We start from the raw sequence: 26,255 nt of genomic DNA on the forward strand, positions 1-26,255 counted from the left end.
TGAACCATGGACTCTCCAGAAAAAGGAAAAAAAAAAAAGATTCGTAGCAGTTGCTGATTTCTATGGTGTAAATACTCCTATAATGGCAGATTTCAAACTGTCAGTATGACATTGGTGAAAGTACTTTGCAAGAATGCACGGAATTGGCTATGGGGAGTCTATACTTGCTAGGTCCAGCGTGCCAGCACCACCCCACCCTTCTTCCTCACACATAACTCAGAAGTGGAACTCATTATTGGGCAGGGGAGCCAGACACCATTTGTTCCTCTATTTCCCTAAGGGGAAATAGAGAATGTGTCCTTTGATTGGTCAGTCTATTGGCAGTTCGTTATAAATTCTAAAGTGTCATCCAACTATCATTGATGTGGATATCAATGAAAAGGAGGAAAACAGTGGTGGCCATGGTCCTTCCTTCCAAGACATATTTGAACATAAACTTTGAACGTCAGCTTTGCTTCATAGGCTTCCCAGTTTTGCCAAAGAGAACGACATGTGCCTGACTGCGACCCACTGCCAAATGTCATTCCTGTGTCTTTTGGGCAATCTAATCACTTTGTCTCATTCATTCATTTAAATAAAATGTTTCTACTATTTTGCCGTGTAAGATGTCATTGCTCTAGGGCATTATAGGTCCCTTTACCCAGGTTTAAGAAGTTCCTTTTCTTTCTAATTTATTAACAGGATTTCTAAAAATCATGAAAAGGAGTTGAATCTTATAAATTATTTTTGGTGCAAATATTATAATAATCTTATGTTTGCATGTTAATCTCTTAATGTGATAGATTACTTTTAACAATTACTTAACAAAAAATATTTATGTATATCATGAACAAAACTGGAAGTGTTATCTTTACTATAATGTATTTGATTTGCTAAGATTTAATGTATATCATGAACTGAATTGGGTGTGACTTCTTTATTATAATGTATCTGATTTGCTAAGATTTTATGTAGAGATGATTTTTTAATCTATAATCTTGAGTCAAATGGGCCAGTAATTTTCCCTTTTTTTATGGATTTATCTGAGTTGTTAGAGTTGTCTGGGACCCACAGAATGAGTTTTATTGACTGGATGAGTTTTTGTAAAGCTCGGATGACCTGTTCTATTCCTAAATTTGGTATAACTCCAGAGTAGAGCCAATAAACACCTGGTTTCTCTTTGTGGAAATGGTTTCAACCACCACTTTGTTATGGGGTTATTCAAGTTTTATTAGATTCAGTAACATATACTTTTCTAGTAATTTGTCCATTTAGTTTAATAATTTAAAATTGACAGTTTTGATAGTTTTGTGTTAATATATTTCTCATTTATTTTATCTACTCTCTATGTAATTATATTCACATTTAATTTGTTTTTATTTTTTGTTGTTTTCTGATCAAACATATCAAAAATTTTTCACTTCGGTTTTTCAGTGAACTACCCTTTGGGTCTGTTTAGATTTTTCTATGTATCTTTGGTGTCACTTGTTTGTTCATGTTTATTACATTGACTTATGATTTCTTTTGGTTATTCTGTCATACTTTTATATCTTCTTAACAAGAACACTTAATTCACTAATTCTGAGGCTGCCTTCTTTCTAATGTAAGATTGAAGTGTTTAAATTCTCCTGGTAACTTTTCTTTTGCTTCAGTTCCCAAATTTTGATATTTAGATTTCAACATTAGTACTAGTGTTACATTTGTTATTTTAATTTCCCTTAACTCATGATTATTCATCAGCATTATTTTCTTAATTTACAAACATTCAGAAGTTTTAAAATGCATCCATTTTCTTGTTAACTTTGAACTGTATCATGATCAGAAGAGATTGCAGTTTGAAATTTGTGTTATTTATTACTTAATATATGATCAATTGTTACAGCTGTCCTATTCCTTTAAAGAGAGTGTATATTCTATAATTGTTTGACGGAGAAATCTTTACATTTGTATATCACCCAAACTCATTGTGTTGCTTAGGTTTTCCATATTGTTTTTAATTTTGGGGTTCTGCTGGGTTTATTTATTGGTGAGCACTGGCCGTGTTTTTGCCCAGGACAGTCCAGGTTTACACGTGACATTCTGGAGTTATTGTTCAGAGCGCCCTTCCATTTCTAGATAAAGCAGCTCCCATAGGGAAGTTCTGTGCACTGATTGACCATTATGGTTTTCTGACTCCTTGCTGACCTTCTTGTCTTATGATGACTGAAAGTCACTATCCTCTGACTGCTTTAGTCACAGTCTGTATTGCTGAGTGTTGAATAAATCAGTGTCTCAGAGTTCTGTGGGCACTCCAGTTTGGTAACATGTACATTGAACATTTCTGAAACCCACTAAAATTAATCTTATCATTGTTCTTAGCTCAGAACAACTGGGCCAATTCTATTTCCAAGATTAGACTCTAAACCTGTAATTTTATTAGTAGCTTTCATATATATCATGTAAATAAAATACTAATATGAAAACAGTTGCTTTGTATATGAACCCTTACTATTTGTTAAGCATTTTGTACTTCCTTTTCATACAATTCATTTATAATAATTTAATCATTATATGTTTTGTTCAAATATATAAAAAAACTTCTCCAAAGTCATAGGGTAGAAAAAATATAACATGAAAATTGCATCATGGTTGTAGGGCTTCAAAGCCCATGTTTTAATGACTATGCTAGGGTTTAAAATTTGCTTTTTAAATCTAACAATTGAAAATAAACTGAACAATTTCCAGAAGTTTCTGAGCTTTTTACTCGGATAAAATTGTATATGGTTTCTTTGTTAAAAAATATGTATTTAAAATTGTATATAACATCTCATTTTTAATTTACATTTCAAATATAATAATTGCTACTATTATTTAGTCAATTTAGATACTCTTGAAAGGGAATTTTGTAGAGAAAACTATAAATAATATTTTTGGAATATTACTAAGTCACATCATTACACTGGTTGAAATTCAACACGTTATAAAACAAATGATCAAATTCCAAATAGTCAAATGCATTGTTTTCACACACTGAAATAAATTTTTATAAATAAATACTCATTTTAAAGTAGTCAATAGCTTTTAGATATCATGACTTTTAGAAAAAAAATCGATGTTACTAACCACTTAGCTTTGGGCTGGGTGTTCCTAGCACCGGTCTAGGATCTTTCACCAATATTTTGGAACCAGCTATGAAGAGAAATAAAAAAAATGTTTAAAAAGTTAATATAATTAATCACATACATAGACACACCAAAAATATAGTGTCCTGTCAATTTTATTTCCTGACTTATCATATCGTTCACTCCAAGGCATCCTATTTTTCATGGCACCACTGCCCCTCCGCTGACAATTCTGTGGCCAGCCTGCATTTCCAGTAACTCCCCCACCACGTGCCAGTGACACAAGAGGGGCATTAGTGCCGCCATAGGATGGGTTACTGTGTCTCACTGGAGAGACATATCTAACATGGAAAACATAAACGTTGAGGGCTGAGCTCATGTTCCCTTTGCAAAAAAGGCAAAAAACCATTGTGTAAGGTTCGTGTTTAAAATCCAAATTTGTTGAGATAGCTCATAAGACATTGAGTAGGCCCAATGATGAAAAGTTAAAACTAAAGCTTTAAGTCAAACCCAAAGTAGCCCCCCAAACCAAGAACATCCCTGGGGTGTTGGAAGTGCCTGGAAAGTTACAGGAGTCGTGACAGCCAGTGCTTACAGACCTTGTGAAGGCTTCTATCTTTATCTGGAGGACTATGTGACGCCTTTAAAAGGTTTGAAGGGGAAGTGATTTGGGTGAACGCCATTCTGGCTGAAAGATGGAGACAAAACTGAACAGCAGTGGGTACTGACATGGGCAGGGAAGTGAGAAGGCTGCTGCCGTGATCCCGGGATAAGTAATAATCCTCAGTGAGACTACTGCAGTGGTGATGATAAAGCAGAACAGGGGGCAGACAAAAAGCTGTTGAAATCCTGGTGGATTTAAAGGGATAGGAAGATGTCAAAGCCGACTACCAGGTTTCTATGTATGACATGATGACAGACCACTGAGACAGGATTACCAAAAGAAGACTACGGTGAAAAGAAATTCAGGAGTTCAGATTAGCATATATCGAGTACTGAAGTTCTCTGGGGAATTCAAGAAGAGATGTCAAGTAAGCAACTGAACATACAAGTCTGGAGCTAAGAAAAGATAGATAAGCTAGAAATATTAATATGCGAATAGTTTCCATAAAAGACACTGTTGAAGACATTGGCTTAAATGAGCTTACCTAAGGAGAGAATATAAAGTAAAACAAAGAGATGGCTAAGAACCAAGCCTTCAGAAACCATGGGTAGAAAATTAATTTATAAGGGAGAATAGATAGGCAGGATTATGAAGTAATAACATACTTATTTATTCAAATATTTATTGAACAGTTTGCACACGCAAGGACTGATCTCAGTGTTAAAATTAGAGTTTCAAACACGTTGAACAAAGGTTTTTCTATTTATTGAGATTATATTCTAGTTGGGGAGGAGCAGGTGAAAGCACAGAATGGAGAAAGACAATGACAAGCAAACAAGAGAATAAGGTCTCAAGGGCCGGTATTTCTATCATAAAATTTTTCCAAGTTAAAAAATAATGGTAATGTTCTGGCTAAGAGAGTAAAACCATCTCAAGAAGGATAAATTTATTAACATTTGTCAATGCTGCAAGAGATCAAGAATTAGAAGTTCTGAAAAAATGTAAAAAAAAAAAAAGAAAAAGGTAGTTTATTGATGACCTTACAAAGAGTTCAAAACAATTTCCTTTGCTCTTTTTTCTGGAAATACAACCCTATTTTCTCTGGTCAATTTCTTACATCTTGTCCAGATGGGAACTGTCCTAATTAAGCAGCAAGAGGAGTGGTCACTTCATCTAGACAAGGTCAGTGAAACCTATCACCCCGGTTGAGTAATGGATTTGGATATGGACTCTGTTCAGCACCATGACGCTCGAACTTCTGAGGGGTGCCTTCATGGCCAAGCTTTGGGAAAGGCTCTTTTGACCAGGGTTGCTCTGCCAGAAGCCTACGAGCCTAGAAATGTCGGCAGCAATGTTCTCTCCCCTAGGAGGTTGAAGAGTATACCTCCCAAAATTTATGTTCACCAGGAACCTCAGAATATGATCTTATTTAGAAAGAAGGTCTTTGAAGATATAATCAGTGGGGGCTCTCATGGTGAACTAATCCTGAAATAATCCCTAAATATAATGACTGGTGTGTTTACAAAGAGCGGAGAGGACATACGGGGATACACAGGACAGGCCATGTGATGATGAAAGTAGAAAATGGAGTAAGGCTATGAGCCAAGGAATGCCAAGAACAGCCAGAAGCCATGAGCGGTGAGGGAAAAGTAAGGAATGCGGGGGCCTTTGGAGGACATATGGACCTGCTGACCGCTTGATGTTGGACCTCTGGCCTCGAGAACTGTGAGAGAATAAATTTCTTTCTTTTAAGCCACCCACCTTGTGCTATTTTGTTCAGTTAGCCCTATACAACCAGTACACCTACTATGAATAGAAAACTAGAAGAAGTAATAAAGGCAAGAATAAAAAACCAGAGCATAGAAAAGAAGCTATAAAGAACTGAATGATATTTTTGTGCCTCTGGCTCCCAAAGCATCTACATTACTCCTCTCCTTTAATTGTCCAACAAATTTCCCTTGTGTTAAGCTAATTTGAATTGACTTTTTTTCTGTCTCTTGTATCTAAGAGAGGTCAAAATAGTACAACATCTTTTGTGAAAAGGTCTTATGCATAAAACGTACCTTCACAAACAGGAACTTTCCAGTCCAAGTGTTATCAGATCTACACACCCTGTGTTCTGTTCCGCCAGCTAAGAAGAAGCCAGGCTGGCAGGTATAAATCAGTGTGTAGCCGTGGGAGGGAGGTCCATTCCTACGACATTTGCATGAGCAGGAGTTTCTGGCTGTTTACAGCTGTGGGCTATATTTAAAAAGAGAGAGAGAGAAATGTTCATTTTTATAGACATGTTAAGAAAATTTTGAGACTAGAGACATGATATATTTTTAGAAGTATGTTAACATCTTTATATAAATATACTTTAAAACAATTATTCTAATGAGTCAAAGGAAATGTACAAGTGTAAATATACATTCTGATTTCATAGATTAGCATTTCCTAATCATCCGGTGAATACTATGTTAATAGGTAAACTGAGGGAAAAAAGATTGTGTATACTTAAGCCCGTAAATGTATACTATATCACCATTTTAGAGAGTCATATTACATATTAGCATTTTAAAGGGCCTAAAAAGTCTCACAATAAGAAACGTCTTATAGTATGTCAAACTCTAATTTTCTATACCAGTTTAGGGAATATTAGTTCATGATACTTTATTATATTTACTTTAAATTAAAAAAACATTTTCTAAAGTTAAATCCAACCACAGCTCATTATGTCATTCTGATATTAATTAATACTCCCTAATGTAGAAAGTACAATTTAATGTTTTACATGTAAAATTTTTTGGACGTATCTTGGGTTTATATGCTGGCAGTACTTTTTCATCCATTTAACATTTTGTCCCATTTCTTCTCATTCCTAATTCTCTACCTCGATTCCTCTCTACCTATACCTTTGGCACTTATTGGCCCTGACCCCAAGTTCACCTGTTTGTGTCCTTTAAAGACCATTCCTTTTCGATCAGAAATAGGCGGTACAAGAATTTTCCTCCCTAGACAGCATTTCTGATCACTTGTTCATGGATAAAAATCCTTAAAGGGTATCTGAACAAAGTGTTCTGTGGACAAATTTGGGAAAAAAGTTTTCATTTGTCTCCCAATGGAGATTTACAAAGGTATAAATAACATTTTTAACACAATGATCACATAGTGTATTGTACTACATGGTTTATATTTGATATAATTCTGTTAATGAATATGATCCTCACGAAGTTAATATTGCTAAGGATAAACACACATAGTCAGTTCTGGTACATTCTTAGTCCTCTCATTATGCACATATTAAAATTCTGAGATGCTTCGCAGTAACAGAAGCTGTTTAACTTCATTTAAATCATCATATCCCAAATGTAGGTCATCAAAGAATTTAGATTTACTATGAAATACTTAGTCACGTTCCACACAGCTGTTCTAAAGTGCACACTGAGGAATTCTTTTAAGGGATTTTGCCACATTTAAACATAAACAAAGCGGGTGTGTGGCAGGACTTACTGGGGTGCCCTGCTGCTTTTTGGTGACCTGCAGGTCCATGGGGGCTCCCAAGACTATCTGGGTGGTACTGACAGGGCTAGAGTAAATTCTCAGGTCTCATTTGAACTTCAGCAATTCCTAAAAGTTACATACTATTCTCCTCCTGCTTACTCTTTATTTTTTCTCCCAAGGGGGCCAGAATTTAAAAAGATGGGGGAGGAGATAAAAAGAGGAGATATGAAGGAAACAAGAGATAAGTAACTTACCAGATGAAATTGATTTCTAACTGTAAGTAAGAAAAGACTCTTTAGTAATGACCTTGGAATCTGTTCTAATTTACTGTGTACAGCAAATGTTTTCAGTTTAGGGTCAGTGCACATTCACAAGCTCCAGGAAATCCCAAATTAGTATTCCAATTTTCTGTCAAGGTGCATATTTTCTTACATGTGTATTTCTAGCATTCCTCAGATTCTCAGAGTTTCACAAGTGATAATATTAAGAGTCACTATGTTGGAGTCTCCTGTATCTGAGTATTTCAGGTTCATAGCACAGATCTATAAATCTAAAAAAATAATTATCATCTAAAATTACCAGGTGACTGGACTGAACACAATGCCCAGGGCCTTTCAAAAAGAACAAAAATGTGCCTCCTGCCCTCTCACTTCTTTAGTAACAGTGCTTCCCAGTGGACACAGGGCTATGACTTAGAAAGAAAAGCACATAGATGAACATATAATATATGTTCATAATAATATGAAACATCAATGTGATGCATCCATTGTGTGGCTATGCATTGATTTTCATAACTAGAAGAAAAATGCATATAAATTCCTACCCATGATAAATATAATTCCTTAGACACAATACTTACGTATGCATTCAGGCTGAATTCCACTCCATGTGAGATCGGGAAGGCAAGTGCGTGTTGTAGAACCCTGGAGAAGGTGTCCTTTTTTGCAATGAAACTGTACAACACTTCCTACCTGTAGCAAATTACAGAGGGAAAAAAAAAAACAGATGCCACAATGCAACTTCAAATATGGCAACGAACAGAAAAAACTTTGAGAAAATAGTTCAAAAGCAATTGTGTATGGTGGAAGTTGGAGGGCAAATAAATTGAAATCTGATTTAAAATAAAATTGGGCGGAGGAAAGAAAAACACTTAGATCTCTTTGTGTGCATATCATCATCAAATATTTGAGTATCCATAGTTTACATATATGCTGAACTTTTTGCCATAATATAAAGAAGATATATGGGTAGCAAAAGGTAAAAAAACTACATATAAGTACAAGGTAGAATAACAGAGAGACTGACAGAGGTTAAAGATAGAGAAATAAAGATGGATAACGATAGATATGGAAATAAAGATAGCTAACAATATAAAAGGCAAATGAATATGGAGAACAGTAGATGCAATATTGTATTCGATGTAAAAGTGTTTACTGAAGGTCATAAAGGTAATAGAAATACACAATGGAAGACATGGAGTTTGCACTGAGTTTTTAAGGATGCAGATTAGAGATAAACATATATAGCAACGGTTCTCAAAGTGGGGGCCCAGGACCAGTCACTTCACCATCACTTAAGAACTTGTCAAAAGTGCAAATTCTGGGGCCTTACCCCAGACCCACTGACTCAGAAACTCTTAGGGTAGGGATTATCAGTCTGTGTTTTAACAAACCCCCTAGGTGATTTTAATGAACATGAATGTTTGAGAGCAACTGGAATAACAGTGGAAAATATAAGAAAATGATGAGGAAATGTGTGGAGGTTAAAATACACGTCACGTAGTTTAGCGAAAATGAGACTACATTTCATTGTTTGACACGGATAGTTCACACAGTACAGTGAGCGGAGAAGCTGGGGGTACAATGGGTGGTAATGAAATACAGTTTCAAAAGAAAGCAGACCCCACAGGAATATATACTTGGCTTTAACTTTGGATCTGATCTTACTTGAATAATGTATATCTCACCCTTGAGACTTAACTTCCCATCTACAAATAAAGATGATAATATGATTTGCCTTGAGATTTGTTTTAAGGATGAAATAAAATAAGATACATAATCCACTCCACACAGGGATGGCATACGAGTTTTAAATAAATTCTAGCTATAATTATTAAGTCAGACATCAGTAAGAATTAAGGGTCTCAAATGGCAAAAGGGCAGGCTATGACATTTAAAATCTATTTTTTAATTGAAACAAATTTGCTAAAGCTTTCAGAGCAAGTAAAATTGGTATAGAATATAATATCTTTAGAAAATTAGCTGTCATATGAAGAAACTATTAAACAAAATGAATAATGAATGGTGATTCTGATTATGAGGCTGGTGCTGCCATTTGATAGAATTGAGTGGGTGAAAGCTGGGCTAACTTGTGGAAGGAGAGGGGGGAAGGAAGTTGTTTATCCAAAATATATTTCAAGGAAGAGCTACCAGGATTTATTAAATGTTTAGAAGTGGACAAGATAAGGGACCGTTGGAGGCTGCTGCTTCAACCTTCCTCCCCAACCAGAGTCTGAGATGCTTAATTCCTCTCTTAGGACTTACCACAGAGAACCTGCTCCCACTTTCCCCTTAGTCCCTACTGCCACCTGCTAAAGCAACATGAGGCTAAGCCTAATGTGACATAATTTAATACAAGATGCTATTTGGACCCCGAGACTAGCTAAATTCACCATTTCTCATAGTCTCATTGTCTGCCAGAACTATACTCTGCCAGAAACACTTAATTCCAATAGTCATTCTTTTATAACAAATGTTATCCGTCCAGTTACCTTGTATTATGTCTTCCACAAGACCTTCACTTTAGCCTTTAGGAGATATCTTATCTCTTCAATGCCCCATTTCGTCCAAGATTACTATATTGCTCAACTCCAGGCAGCACTTGCCACGCTGTATTCCATAGAAACACAGTCCCTCGAATTGTTCCAGAGCCATTCACAGACTCCCTGGGATTGTGTAAATACAGTGCTACAGATTCTTACTTTCCCCTGTGGCCTAGATTATGTGACTCATCATGCAGATTTTGCAATTCTGTTCTTTAAACAGTTCTTCAAAACCCATCAATCCAACAATCCTGCTTCATGCTAGATCTCAGTTAATGGGGCCACCTCCTACCCCTAAATCTACCTTCACTTCATCTACTACCAAATGCTGACAGTTTAACCTCCTAAATTGTTATCAGACCTTCTCCTTCTTCCCTTACCACTTACATAACCTGTTTTAGTCCTCAAAATCTTTCCTGCGAGCTTTGTTTCTCCAAAGTTAGCAGATGTCATGGTCGCCAGGAGGACCTACCAAAACACACATAGCTGAGGACCCCTATAAAGTTTCTGACTGAGTAGAACCTGCATTTCCAACAAGTTCCCAGGTAAGACTGCCACTGCTTGGTCAGGGACCACACTTTGAGAAAAGACTGCCATGGGCAATTACCATAAGCAGTGAACTTGTCTCCATTTCTCCAATCTTGACTCATGAAATTGCATGCTATTCTCCCTGTATGAAATGCCTTTCCCAACTTTCTTTTCTTAGTCTTACTCTAAAAGATTTAGTCCAGACATTTTTAGAGAGACTTCCCTGCAGCAACTCACTAGGAAAACTATGTGCTTCCTTAACACTTTTCCAGTTATTAATGTTTTACCCATCCTATGAGACCACATATTCCATCTGACCCAAATACCAAAATCTTCCAAGATTTACTAGTAAAAAGTGCTATTTGGCTCTGGCCAGGTTACTTAGTTGGTTGGATGTCATCCGTACAACAGTGGTTATTATGTGTTTGATTCCTGGTCAGGGTGCATATCTAGGTTGCAGGTTCAATCCCGGTTCAGATCATACATGGGAGGCAACCAACTGATGTTGGTCTCACATTGATAACATTCTTTCTCTCTCACTCTCTCTCCCTTTCTCTTGGGTGAGGATTTTTAAGAAGTGCTGTTTGTGTGAGCAGTTACGTACAATGTGAAAATTAACACTGAAAATTATTTTTATATCATGAGTTAACAAGCATCCATATTGTTTTACTTTCACCAGTATTATAATAAAAATTACTTTAAATCAACCCAAATCATCATGTTGTATGCAAATGCATTATAAAATTCTATGTAACATCTAATTAGTACATATGACATCTTTTTTAGCTCATTATTTCTTCTTTAAATGTTATATATCAGTTCCTAAATTATGAAGTTTAGAGAACTAAGTACAGGATTAATTAAAATTTTTGCACAAACTTAGAACTTTCTAAATAAGATCTACCTTCCCCTTTCATGATATTTCATACTAAATGATGGCTAGAATTTTCATCACTGTATTCATTTGTATTTGATTTTTAATATCACACATTTGTTTAATTTTAGTATACAGTATAGGTCCCAACAACTTTCAAAGTATACTTACAGTTAAGGTTTCAAAAATTTATACGCTCTCTGTAATCTATTTTAAACTAGTTTTCTACTTGTATTTTTATTACACTTATATTGCACATTATACTCTTAAAAATTGAGATAACTATTAATAAAAGACATACATAAGTTAAGGTTAATAGAATTGAAGGAAAAGTAGGATCATAACAATAAAGGAATAACGTGTTTAAGATGAGATGCAATAGGGGTGATCATCATTTTTAACCCTGAGTTTTCTGGTTTTTAAAAAATTGAATTTTAAGGTATCTTGTGAGTTTCTATTAAAAATAATCAGATTTTTAAATGAGCAAATAAAATTTATGTTTTTTTGTTTTAAAAATTTCTGTTGTCATATTCATCATTTAAAGATAATAAGACACTAATAACATAGTTGCCTTACACACTAATTTGGATTATAAACTAGAGATCACACAATCAGCATGGTCATTTAGTTAGGGTTAACTATTTTAGCATTAAATACTTGGGGTTAACCATCTAAGAGTCAGATTCAAAACATTTCATATATACACACACACACAAACACACACACACACACGCACGTGTGTATATATAGCTTTATGTAACAAGTCCTAAATCTAAATAATGTGTCTTCCAAAGCTCAGATTTAAAGGGTGATACAGTAGTTAATGAAATATATATTTGGCATGTATCCCATAATTAATCTACATGTTGTATCAATCATTTTGACAGCTATTCCCTTCACTGCCAGCCTATTTCTAGCAAAAATTGTTCCAATTTTCAAGAGTTTAGATAAAGAGATAAATTACAATATGTTGAGTATTTTTTTTCAATGCTAGAATTTCCATCATTTCTATCAAGAGGTGATAGATTCTTATATGTTAATGGTTATATCTATGTCCACAAAAACCTATTAGTATTATAAATCCATATAGGAAAGGAGAGTGAATAAATGAACACATCAAAGAGAAAATGATATGAAGAAAATGATTGGAGTGCTATTGCAGTCATAATTTTCTTTTTCTTGTCCCTCCCAGAAGTGAAGTTCCTACAGCTCTTTCTACTTAACTCTCTATTGCCACCTAATAAAACCAGTGAGGGATACAAACGTTAGAACATTCTGATTCTCTTTCTGGAAATCTGGAACTGAGATTGAGGCAATTAATCACTTTCTGTGTGTGACTGAAGTGTAAAGAGAAACAATACACCCCTGGCCATATGGCCAATATGCAGAGAGAGAAAATGAAGTAAACAGATGAGTGGAAAAGACTGAGTACTGTGGTCCAGTTACTAAATTCTGGGCTTGGTGAGTCTCACTTGAATCCTTCTCTTGTGGCCTCAGACACATCTGCCGCATGGCATGTAATGCCTTTAGGGTTAAGCTAGTTCAAAACAGTTTCTGTCACTCGCAAGAGTTTTTCTCAACCAATAAAGATACCTTTTCTGGTTATATAAGACGATATGCATTTGGAATATTAATAAATTGATAGTAGTTAGAATTAGAATTTTTAAAATTCTGTCGGCTCTCTGTAGATTTAGGAAATATAATTAGTGCATACCAGAGGGGCAAAAATAGGTTTACAGTTGTTTGCGTGGAAAAAAGTCCAATAATTAATAAATAATAAAATGAGAATATACTGTTTTGCATACTCACAACTGTAAACCTACTCTTGGACCACCCTGTATATATAGTAAATATAATTAATATACATAAACATACATACACATATACCTGCCATATGCATGTACAAAAGTTGATTTCTAATGTAACATACTCAAAATATCATTTGTAATTATAATAGAGATTAATATAATTATATATAGACTTTACCATGTTTGAAATCTAGTTTATTCATATATACCTAGATAGAAGATAATGCTCTAATATACTTTTATGAACCAAATAATATGGATTCAGGGTTAGGTTCATTTTTAAATAAATTTTTAATGATTGTAATAGAATTCTTAAAATGCAGATTTAAGGATTCTATTCATTTTTTAATTTTATTTTTTCCATTCCAACTTGTCTACCCTCCACCCTCTTCCACCTCCACTCACCGTTTAATTAGGTGACTATTACAAACTCAATTTCGATCATTTCTATTTCCATTATTTCAGAGCTAGTTTACGAGAAAGAACCCATATTTTTTCAGAAAAATCAGCTGATCCTGTGCACAGATAGTAGCTTCGCAGCTCTGTGCTCTGTGAGAACACTGTCAGTGACTCAGTCTCTGGCCACAGCCGCGTCACACTCTATTGTAGTTTCTTTGCCCATGTGATGAAGACTGATGCTGTTTAGCTAGTGGTCCACGTTTCAGGATTCAGATAAACCGATAAAACCTTTCCGTACATAGGAACTTAAAGTTTTCTAGGACATCAATACAATGGAGACTGAGACACTTCTTTTACACTTTTATTATCTAGGCAGGCCTGAGGCCAACGGGGAGAGTTGGAAATGCTCTCAAATCAGTGTCCATACTGAGCCTGATCTGTAGATAAGTGAAAAGTATTCTAGCAACAAAAATATGGCACCTTTGATGAATACTCTTTTTAGAAATAGATGTTCTTCAGGTTCTCACTGAATTTCACACAAAATAGCGCAATTTGAAAACCCTACAACACAAAGCAGCTGGGTGTTGCAGAAATGGACAATTTCCTTTTGGAATCAGTATGCACTTTGGCTTCCCCGAGGCCCTGTAATGAAAACCTTGCTGAATCTCCACATAAGATCTAAATTGGAAAAGAGAGAACAAGAAAGTCGGCCACACATGACTGGGCGTGCTAAAGAATTGTAATTTAACCATCCAACTACGCATCGTGTAACAATAGGTTACGGTTAAATTATTTTCTCAGATGGTTCTCACATCAATGACAATGTGTAGAAAATATTTTGGTATTATATACACATTATCAAACAAAAATATTTTAGACTTACTGTCTTACTGAACAACCATGTTTTATGTATTAGGTAATTCAGTCTCAGTGGCCTCTCCTTTCCCCTCTTTCGTCTGCTCTGTTCCTCACTGTCCCCACCTCTTCCTGTAGAGTGTACTCATTCACTCCCTCACTTACTCTTACTCCCCTCTCCTTCTGCTTATGGATTTTCCTATGCTCATAGCTATCTCCAATGTTCCTTTATCCTTATGATCAATTAGGCTATTATTATTGAAGCCTATTTTTCTTCTATTCTTCTTTCACTTCAACTCTGTGTGTTGCTTGTTACCTTTTGTAAATACGTTCATTAATGCAGACATAAGTGTAACTTTTCCTCTGTTTGCATCAACAGGGCTTCGTGTTCATGAACCAATAAAGGCCTTATGATACAGTTTGATGTTAAATGGAAATTTTTATTTAAATCACTCACTTGAAATCCAAATGTATTGTTCTGAGATCCATGCCGTGGCACCCCTGGGTTTTCACATGAGGTACGAGTGGGCTCTAAAGTGAAGATTAAAAACATAATATTTCTTCAAAACTTACAGTTATATTTAAATGTATATTTCTCTCATACAAAACTATTTTAGGTGATATCAGCTTTAATGAAATGGCCCTGGGTAATATGAGAATAAATCTAATAGCATCTCACCATGGACAGAAGCCTACTAATAACACAGCAAGCAATCTGGGTAAATTACATTTTATATAAATTATGCAATTCTTGAACTCTGAAACCTTGTACTATAAAAGCACTTGACATGCAACTAAATCTGTAGATAAAAATTTAAAGAAAAGTGAAGAAAGAACACATGCATAAAATATTTGTCTAAGGACTTTGCTACCTTATGATCTCAGGTATAATAATATTCCCCTCAAGAAGTAATGTTTTTTTCCAGTCACAGGACTTAGTTATTTGGATTATCTTACTGATATCTGTAGCAGATTCAGACATAAGAAGGGTAGGGCTGGTTGTCTCTGAGTTGGCTAGTTTGTATGACAGGTTAACTGGTTAGTTTACCAAAAGTGGCATTTAGTTTAGTTAGGATTATAGAAACGTATTTTGACAAACTGTCAGTTATAAAAATAGTCACACAGTTGTAAAGTAAGCATAGGGGAGAGAGTCAATAATCATGTCATGGCTATGTATGGGGCAAGATGGCTACTATACTTATTGGAATGATCACACATTCATAAGGTACATAATTGTCTAATCACCACATCGTACACCTGAAACTAATACAATATTGTATGTCAAATGCAATAAAATGTAAATTCATTTGCCCTGGCTGGTGTGGCTCAGTGGATTGAGTGCTGGACTTTGAAGCAAAGGGTTGCCCATTCGATTCCCAGTCAGGGCACATGCCTGGGTTGTGGGCCAGGTCCCCAATAGAGTGCATGCAAGAGTTAACCACAAATTGATGTTTCTCTCCCTATCTTTCTCTCTCCCTCCTGCTCCCTCTAAAAATAAACAAATAAAATTTTTTAAAAATTCATTTTTTTAAAGAATGAACTTAGAGCCATTTATAAATCAATATATCTTTGGTATATTTTTTGGAGCAAGTTTAATTTCATTTGAATAATTTTTATTAATGCTAAAAATCTATACTGATGTTAGCACTTAATAATGTTACTACTAGGAAAGATTTTGTCTTTTTCATTTTATTGATAAACAACAAAAAAAATATTTCAAGTGTTCCTTCTGGAAGTTTTCCACATTAAAAGTAATATCATGTCTACCAATGTTCATTTTCAGTGTCATCTATATTTTACATCTGTTTTTCACGTTTAGTCAAATCCAGCTTATAGGTTAAAGAAACTCATTAAATGTCACTACTATCTATTGGATCCAAAATTACAAAGCATGATCAACCTTTCATTGATGTTACCTATGCAGTGAGGTGACGAGCCGCTCCAAGTGCCATCTGCTTGACATATTCTGGTGCTCGATCCCACTAATATGAAAGGCGAATTGCAACTGAACGAAACCTCTGACTGGTAGATAAAGCTTTTGCCTTCTCGCTTTCCCTGGGCAGGTATACCGGGGTCACCACAGAACTTTGCTGGAAGTGAAAAAAAGAAGACAATTATAACAAAGGTTTAGGATGCATTAGAGTAAACAATTTATAAAAATGGTGACAACTAACTGAAATAATGCACTATAGTGACATGCTATCCATGTGAATCTATCCCAATGCATTTTTTTAGCTTTTGTCTACATGAATACTGAATGTTCAACTCAGTATACTATTTTACAAATTAGTCTCATTCAGATGTGTCCCACCCAATGGCCCCTTAATAATTGTAGGGTTTTTAAGAAATATTCACCAGACTCAAACCACATAGTGTCTGTAAATACAGGCTGCAAAGTTTTGAATGTAACCCTGAAAAGGCACGTGCTCCTCAGATAGCTCTGTCAGAGGGAATCGACCCATGGCATCTAGGTGGTACACTCCAGAGTGCTCTGTGAGTCAAGTACACGGTCACTTGTTTTGTAGTGTACTGCTGACCAAGCACACACCCCACTGTTTTGATGCCTTCCTCTTCAGAATACTGTGGGGAATTTTGAGTGTTTATCTTTAAGAGAAGACCATCCAATTTCAAAACTATACAAAACTAAGGAAACTCAATCTACAGCAACCTCTAAAGGGATCTACTTGTCAGGATTTTTCACCCAATTGATTAGATAATTCCATTCAATCTTTTTGATTAATTAGTTCCATTGAATCTCTCATATTAATAGCATTTTCTAACTACTGAAAGACAGTATTCTATACCATTGTAGACACTTGGACTTATCAGTAAACAAACTAAGATTCCTGCCCTTGTGGATTGCCTGTATTTGTGAAGAAAGCAAACAATAAACATAGTAAGTAAAGGTAATGTATGGGAAGGTGATAAGGTCTTAAGAGGAAAAATTATGCAGGAGAAAGAGATCAGGACTGTGATTGCGTGGATGAGATAAATGGCGAGGGCTGGGAGTAGATTTTAAATAGGGTGACAAGGGTGTCTCTCACTGAGAAAAGGTTTGTGGGAACAAGGAATTTAGCCACACTGCTACCCCAAGGGAGAGCATTCCAGATGGAGGAAATAGCATTGCCAGCACGTTGGAAGAAGCATAAGGCCAGTAAGGCTGGAGCAGAGTGAGCATGCAGGAGTGTTGTTATAGGGAGTAAAATCAGATGGTTTCAAATCTAGTAGATAACCAAGGCATCTGTACACTAGGCTTCCAATTTATTTTATTGCAGTACAAATACATGACAGATAATAAGTTACCATTTTAACTATTTTTAAGTGTACTCCATTTTTTGATTTGTAGAGTCAGCAGCTAAAAACTTATTTTCCTACAACACAAACAAATAGCAACAATAAAACGTAAATTCTGCCTTAAGATGGGTATAGGTTGGATGACCATAAAATGCATTATCCAAACCAAGACACTTTTGGGAGTGGAAGGGACCTTCTAACTGTATCAGAGGGCTATGGGGACAAGAAGAATAACTAGGAATGCTCCAGGCAAACTGGAATGAATGAATGCCCTAATTATAGAATACCTCAGTCTTAAGCTCAATGTTCAAAGAAAGACTTTTGCTGAAATTCAAGACACTACAAAAGACTTATATTTTCAAAACTATTTTTTTACAAACTTTTCCCCTTTGTAAACACTTGAAAGTGATCATAAATAATAAGATCAAATAAGTAGATGGAAAAATTGAGAGTAAAGTAACACAGGTAAAATAAACATTTTTTACTGTGTGTTGTTTCAATTGTCACCATTTCTAATATATATGAGCACTTCTAGCAATATAACATGAAACCCTAGGCTCCCAGGCCAGGCTCCTTGTCTCACTATTATATCTCAAGTACATTTTGAATTGAATGGTGATTTTCTCAGGGATCAATGGGCACTTTAGCTTTAGCAATAGTTTCTATTGCCAACTTATTTCATAACTCATTTTTGAAGAGTTTCTCTTACACATACATTTCTGCTGAGTCACTTACCTCAAAATCACATCTTAGCCAAGAGAGAAAGGAGAGAAACACACCCACTCACACTCCCCAGGGCTGTCCCCATGCTCATTGTTCCGTCTGCTTCTATCTGCAGATTTTCACGTCCCCAACCAAACCGCCTGTGGGTGTCAGGCTTAGAGGCTTAAGACAGTTTAATTTCAAAGGCTCCAGATCACAATGACAAAAATTTTAACACAAAATGACATGCTTTGAACAGATTTAAAAAGACTTTCCTCTTTATAAAGATCTCTAAAATGAATGAACTTGCCTATTCAATGGATAAGAGAACTGTCTGTTAAGTCTACCTTCTCTGAACTAGAATGCATACTCAGTCATTTGCTGGCAGTGTAACCATCGGCCACATAATGATGTGGCTTGTTCCCTAAATAATGACAGTGTGCTCACTATTTGATCTCTGAGCCCAACTGTCATTATCTATTAAAGTGTCATGACTGAACATATCTACCCAGAGCTCTTGTTACATGTAGTAAAATTATATATGTAAAACAATTGGGACAAAATTATCCCTATTACATTTGTATAGTTATAGGGATAATAGTTGTATAGGGATAATAGTTATTATTATTTAAATGTCAATGACAAGAATTTTATTATTATTTGTATTTTACTAGGTCAAAAAATAAAACATCATTATCGAGAAATGCTTTAAAGCAATCTTATGATGGGTGTTTTGTTGAGCAGAATAGTGTCTATTTTAGAACACTTGCAAGAAATAATCCATAGATGATGAAATGCCAACACAAGGCAATACACATAGCACACACTCCAAAGGCTGTTACTACTGGGAATGCCACAATCCTCTTGAGATAACACTGTATATAATGTGGCAGCTGATATTTATTGAGTGTTTCCTATAAGCCAGTTATGGGTACATAGGAAGGACTCAACAAATATTTTTTTAATGAAAAGAAACACAAGAGAAGGTAAACAAAATAAATATTACTGTCAGCCTTTGAACTTCCCAGAATTTCCTAGAGACCATCAGATTGGATTTACAGCACAACACTGTATTCTAGGAAAATGCAAAAGGAGCTGAATGGAGGGATGGGCAGCATCCCGCACTATAAAAATGTGTCAGTGTGAGGTCTGCCTGTGGCTGCTAGGGGAAAACCATTTGATGGTGGAAAAATGAAGCACAGAGAGGATGAGGTTATTCCTGTTTCAGAAGTAATCAATGTGGGCATTGGGGTTTACCCCAGACTGCTTGATTCACACCATTCATTAGTGAGTGGTCCCCATGGTAGAATGCTTTCAATCCAAGATGGAGCCCCAAACTGTTCTGTAGAAGATGTCAGAGGAAAATACTGCAACATGAATTCATATTTTCCTCACCTAAGAAGCTCATGATTGAGATTTTTTCATTTATAGCAAACAGACTTTGCCATAAGCTCATTTCTGTAATACCTCCTTGTCCCTGTCTATGTGTAAGCAGCCATACACATTGGTTGGTTATTTGGTGTGAGAGAGAGACCATGTGTCTGTGTGTGTGTCAGTAAACTGAGTGCCTTGTTTCATCAACTGCAATGTCCATTCTTTCCCTGACTGCTTAGTTCTGTATTATGCCAAGTATCGTAAATGATTCTGTACTCTAATGTAACATTGCTTTACCTTCTACCCCTGCACCAGTGTCAAACTGCCTTAGGTACTATAGCATTCTAAGTTTTGATATCTGCCAAGCGCTGTGCTACACACCTGAGACACAACCTGAGTGCAGGGCATCATACATATAAACACAGTCAAGAACATGTAGAGTGTGTTATAAGGAGGAAAAAGGGGATGATAGGAGATGATGAAGGAGAAAAAAATAAAGTCTAAAAGGGCAGTGTTATGGGTCAACATATAAAATTTTAATTATTATGACGAGAGAAGAAAACATTGAGAATAGATACTCTGAATAAAAAAGCCCAAACAATAAAAGGAAATGTCCAGGCAAAGTAAAAAGTGAATACACAAAGGACTGATGCCAAAGCAAGGCTGAATGAATGCCCAGGGACAGGCAAGGAAGCCTGGGTGCCGGGGTTAGAGTGGATGGAGGGAGAACAGCAGGCCATCACGAGGTCAGCGGAAATAAGGAAAAGGCCAGATAAGCTGCAGGCAGGCAGTTCCGCTTCTCCTGTGAATGAGCTGAGACCGGCTTCTACTGTGAGTGAGCTGAGACAGCGGGATGCTGTGCCCCTTAGTTAGCCCTGCCTCACCTCAAGGCCATGGGGACAAGAAGAGTGCTCTCCTATCCCATGCTGGGAAGGAGAAGCCTAGGAACAGGATAGCAATTCCTGTCTCTGAATATGTACCGCCCACATCATGTGCTGAAATAACTTACAGAAAACAGAAATCTGGTTTTTTTTGGTTTTGTAATCTTACAGGTTCATCTTCAAATGATATTTGCTGGGATATAGAGTATACAAATATTTTTGCAACCTTTCTAACAAATAATAATCTCTTATCTCTATGCTTACCTTAGCAATTTTAGGTATCTAGTCACAATTATTATCACACTGAATGCCATTATAAGAACTTGATTTCAGTGGACACGTAAAAGTAACATGAATTTATTGCAGAAAGAGATTTGGGGTTAAATTAAAGCATTCAGCTGCGATATACCAGACTTAAATAAGAATAATTTTCTGGCAGATTAATCTCAGAGGTTCTCTATTTTGAGGAATAGTTTTGAAAATTAAGAAAAGTTTGCAAACACAACAATTTAGTCTAAACTTTAGAGTTAGAGCAGAAGAAACATAATGGTTGGATTACACGAAAAGTAGCTACATCAATAAATACTGAATTTTTAAATTGACCTTTACACTTTGGAAGGAGTAAGCTCATATTTATTCCAACAAAGTTAAAAATTGTTTAGTAACAGTTGTAATCTAAGTAAAATAGTTCTAAGAGAGTGAAAATGGGAAAACACAATTTTAAGTGTGGAGATTATACTTACGTAAGCACTGCGGTACTTCCCCACTCCAGGTACCATTCCCTACACAGGTCAAAACAGCAGGAAAGGACAGCTCATAGCCCGGAGAACAGATGTAGCTAATACTGAAGCCCCAGTCGAAATTTGTTCCTTCCAACCTGCCATTGGAGATCTGGGGAGGGGCTGGGCAGGTAACAGCTGCAATTACATCAAAAGTGATTAGACACAGATTTTGAAATATCCTGGGTGTAAAAAATAAACAAATACCAATAGGAGAAGCATTTGTGCTACTTTAACCTTTTGGAGGACAATATGGTGTGTGATGGTTTATTCTCCTGGTCATATTCCTGAAAGCTTCCTGGAATTAGTCCCTCTAGAACACAACTACTCCCCGGCTACTGAAGGTCACAGATTGTCTTACAAAACAACAAACTGCCTGACATCTCAGGGGGGGCACATAGAGGGTCATCTTCATCCAGTACTGTAACGGATAAATTACTGGTTTTATAGTCTTTTCCAATGACATTTAGACAGAATAAAGAGCTGGGTTGTTTGGCTATGTATAGTGTGTGTCAGCATTGTCATAAGGAATGTGGTAGTAATTATACAATATTTTCAAAAACACGAATCATGTTATCTCATTAAAATATCTAAATTGTTTCTATTATCCACTTAGGTTCATAGGTTAAAATTTAATGTAGAATATTTTAATGCATTATTAGATTTTTAAACATTCATTTTAAAAATTACTTTAAGTTGTCCTCAAACAGAGATAGGTTGGCTCAGGTGACAGAGAACAGGGGAAAAAGAAAGGTACTAGCTATGAGAATCTAAAAATGAGGAGTCATTATATGACTAGCAACTTATCTGAATAATTTTTGGACTTGTTTAACATTGTCATTATCAGGATCAATTAATTGTGTGTGAAATTACTTCTAAAATATAAAGGTCTATTCACACATCTTCATGTCCTAGTTCCAGTGATCTGATTCCCAAACAGTGACATCAATAAGAACAACACACATCCGAATTTTTTGTGTTAGATTCTTTGCTACATGCCAGGGAGATACAAACCTATCAATGCATGTAGAGAGACACCTCAATGGGAAATCTAAATTGTTTTAAAAAATCAATAGTATTATTATAAGATACAAGTTACATGACATTACAATTACATTATTCCATAAGTAATCAATCGGAAAACCTGACCAAAAGTATGAAAATATTTCCAATTGAAAAATAAATAGCATAAGGTAGCAAATTTATGTCTGTGTTGAGTAAAAGATTACTTCTAGATCCTCCTTTTCTTTAAGGAAAATTATGGTTTTATATTTCGGGTTAACTATTTTCAAACTACTAGAAAATTTCTCCCCATCCATGTATTATTTGATCCAAATGAATCACCAAATTAAAGTTTTAACGGTGATTTTCAACTGGCACGCTGCGAAAATTTTAAAATGCAATAACTGACTACTTGGGGGTACTGACCTCTTTTCCCTCAGATTGTCAAATTAAAAAAAAACAACAACTGCCAACACAACAATAGCTGACCAGTGTGAATACCTTGTCTTGAATCATAAATACATAGGTCATGTAATAGAGTTACATCTTATTGGTTATGTTGCATAATAAGGTTGTATCTGATTGATTAATTCTTGGTACCAGAAATCCTTATATACAAGTATAGGCACCTGATATTTTAAAAAGTCCCTTGAGAGCAAAAAAGTAGTTATTTACTACTATTTTTTTGCAAGTCAAAATTATACCTTTCGTTGTCAGATTGGCAAAAAATATAAATTTCCGGTGTGTCACAGAAGTTTAGTAATTAGTTTATGCATGTCATGAGATGAAATAGGTTGAATTGGTATTCTAAATCATGAAAGTTATATTCACCATTAACTATTCACCAGTCAATGTAAATGATAGTAGTGTTCACATGTCAGAGTACATGATATTTTTGTTGGTTTTGTTACATTAAAGTTCACTGTCCCTACACACCATAAGATAAAATATTTTTGAATCCTTGTATTATTATTTGAATCCTTTGAATCCTTGAATGTATTATTATCTTATATATGGTTCAAAAATAAAAACTGAAGCAATCATTTTTTCAGTTTCAAAAAAGTGAAGCAATCCACAAGACACCATTTACATTTACTTTAAAGCTGCACACTAAAAATGGACATCTGTGGTCCTCATCACTTATAAGTAATGAAGAAGTCCTCGTACCTCTGCAGCTTGGCATCGCTCCACTCCATGTGCCGTTAGTTGTGCAAGTCCTGATTCTGGAGCCGTTGAGTTCCATGGTGTAGCCTGGCTGGCACATGTATGACACATTTTGTCCAACTACATAATCATCTCCATATCTCAGTCCATTGGCAGGTATACCTGGGTCTCCACAACTGATGACTATCAATATTGAAATATAGAAGCAGATGGTTAATGCGGTATATATTTAATAGAGAGGAAGCTAAGCATATGGCATACTTAATATGTAAGTAGGGAAAATTAGTCATCACATTTCTCTTTAATCATAAAAGACAAGCATATTTATACCACACACTAGAAATTCCTGACAATGACCAAGTATGTTTATTATGGATTCTATACATATAGTTCAGCAATTGTCATTTACACCTTGCAAAGGCTAGGTTATTATGCCATTATATGGTAGGGAACTCTGACACAGTAACCTGTTTTAACATGCATCAGGTGATCATGAGTAAGCCATCCACGGAATCAAGATTTCTAGCATATTTAAATCCGTATGTTTATATATGGCTATTGAAGTTTCTAATGAATCAGGCTTGTTGGACTGAGAAAATATTTTCTGCACGGTGTTACTCAACTGGATTATAATAGTTTTTAATTAAAACAATGCTAGGTGCAAAACTAATTTTTATTGAATAGATAACAGAATGAATAAACTCTAAAGTATGAATTTATCATGTACAGGGTGGGATGCCTAATTTGTGAGGCTCAGTAAAAAATAAAAATGCTACAGACAGCTAGAGATAGAGAGATCAATTTCCCATTTCCAACAACTCATTGCCAACCTAAATGAAAGAACAACCCAGAAAAAAGGAATAACCTTTACTCTGGAATGAGCTTGCTCCCTGGATTAGGTGCAAGTGAAGGGTTTCCATCAAGGCTTCTGTCAAGTGCTTGCTAAATGTGCCAGGCATGGTGGGCCCAGGGCACAGATACTCTGCACCAGTTCTGCATGAATACGCCAAACTCTGACTGCCCTTTGCTTGCACCCGGCCCTTCAAACAGGATGGAGAATGGAGATGTAACATGAGCCTTCCTCTGCTGAGGACAGGATGGAGCATCTGAGCAGTGAGCATCAGTGGCTCCTAAGCAGGGGTGCGGTGTGAACAGGGAGGCCAAGCAGGCCCATTGCATTCTAAAAAGATGGGGAGGCACTGAGCTGAGGCTCCAAACCCTCATCACATGCTCCACTGTGCCAGGGGACTTCAGTTATAAAACACACATTCAAAGGTAAAATGATTGAGTCTTTTGAGATAGTAATCACAAAGCATTAAATCCTAAGCACAGAGACCTTTGAAGTTCTACCAGCAGCACTTGTCCGTAACACACGCTCTGATTACTTGTATCATTGCTTATGATGCCACCCAAAAGCTTTCAAAAAGACTTAAAACAGCATAGAAGATTAAAAAAATCCTAATATGGCATTTAAGAATAAGGCATAACAGATTATACACAAGCTACGAAAGCACTTGCTGTTTTGAGCACATGATTTAAACATGATTTGGACAATGGATAGCCTGAACATTTTCTTGCTGCTAAGAGAAAAAAAAGAAAGACAGGTTATACTTTCTCTTTTCTGGATATAAAAAACAGTGGCATACTTGCCTTTTACTTTTTTTTTTTTTGCTTCTTGAATCTTTTTGCTCATAAAAGGGATAATAACTACACCAGGTGGATCTGGGTTATATTTACTGATTCTTATTTTTAGGTAATTCTTCCTAGGTACCTAAATACATAGGAAGGTATTCAAGTAACACCTTCCTAATTTGAAGGTATGAGGGTTAAAGACTAAAAGTAGATATTAGATATTAAGTCTTGTACTTATTAACTTAACATTAGGAATTATGTATACTTCTTTCATATTACTCTAATCTATTGAGCCTAAGAAGTTTTAGGACCATGAATAATAGCAAATAAATTAAGAACAATGTTCACAGACTCCACCTGCTAATCCTCAAAGCTCTGGGGGCAGGTTTGCTGAAATCACACTCTTTAAATGTTTCTATAGGACTCCTAAGAAGACTTTCTGCACATAAAATTATTTTTGTTTTTTTAATTATTGATGAGGAAAAGATTTTTAAATTATACAACCAAGTGGGATAGGAAATCAAATCTTGTCATTTCCCAAAACTATGCCTTTTTTTTTTGGCAGTTTCAAAAATTTTTGGAAGTGAGTATCAGCCTTCAGTTTATTTTTGTTTTATGCTACCTTATTTTATATTTTTAACCTAGATTCCAATTATGAAGAGGAAAATGAAAGAGAACACCCACCATTGCTATTTTGGGGGCAGTGCCTTACAGACTGAATTAGAATCCTGGCGAGAAAGAACAGCTAACCGGGTGGAAAGGCATAGGAGCTGAGATGCGTCTATCAGAGAGAGAACAGGGGATTTATTTTGCAGAGACACTGAGAAAGAGTTCTGCCTAGCGTGGCAGCTCATGAATGGAGCACCGGACAACAGCAGCTTCAGAAGGATGTGTTTGGTGACTAATGAAGCAAAGGCTCTAATGAAGCAAAGGCCAGTGAAAGAGGCAGTCTCCAATAGCAACGATCTTTTTAAA

The 26,255-nt window shown here is 35.8% G+C and overlaps 1 protein-coding gene across 1 annotated transcript in view; it reads right to left on the reverse strand.

Annotated features, from left to right (window-relative positions):
• CSMD3 (CUB and Sushi multiple domains 3) overlaps window positions 1–26,255 on the reverse strand; it is an 893,237-nt gene that overhangs the window by 14,466 nt on the left and 852,516 nt on the right. The window contains 9 exon segments of the mRNA XM_028533680.2: window positions 3,082–3,147; window positions 5,748–5,762; window positions 5,765–5,869; window positions 5,872–5,925; window positions 8,027–8,138; window positions 14,910–14,983; window positions 16,369–16,542; window positions 21,447–21,620; window positions 23,652–23,831. Coding sequence (XP_028389481.1) covers window positions 3,082–3,147; window positions 5,748–5,762; window positions 5,765–5,869; window positions 5,872–5,925; window positions 8,027–8,138; window positions 14,910–14,983; window positions 16,369–16,542; window positions 21,447–21,620; window positions 23,652–23,831 — 954 coding nt within the window.

This window comes from Phyllostomus discolor, chromosome 7 (assembly GCF_004126475.2).
Source record: "Phyllostomus discolor isolate MPI-MPIP mPhyDis1 chromosome 7, mPhyDis1.pri.v3, whole genome shotgun sequence".
NCBI lineage: Eukaryota > Metazoa > Chordata > Mammalia > Chiroptera > Phyllostomidae > Phyllostomus > Phyllostomus discolor.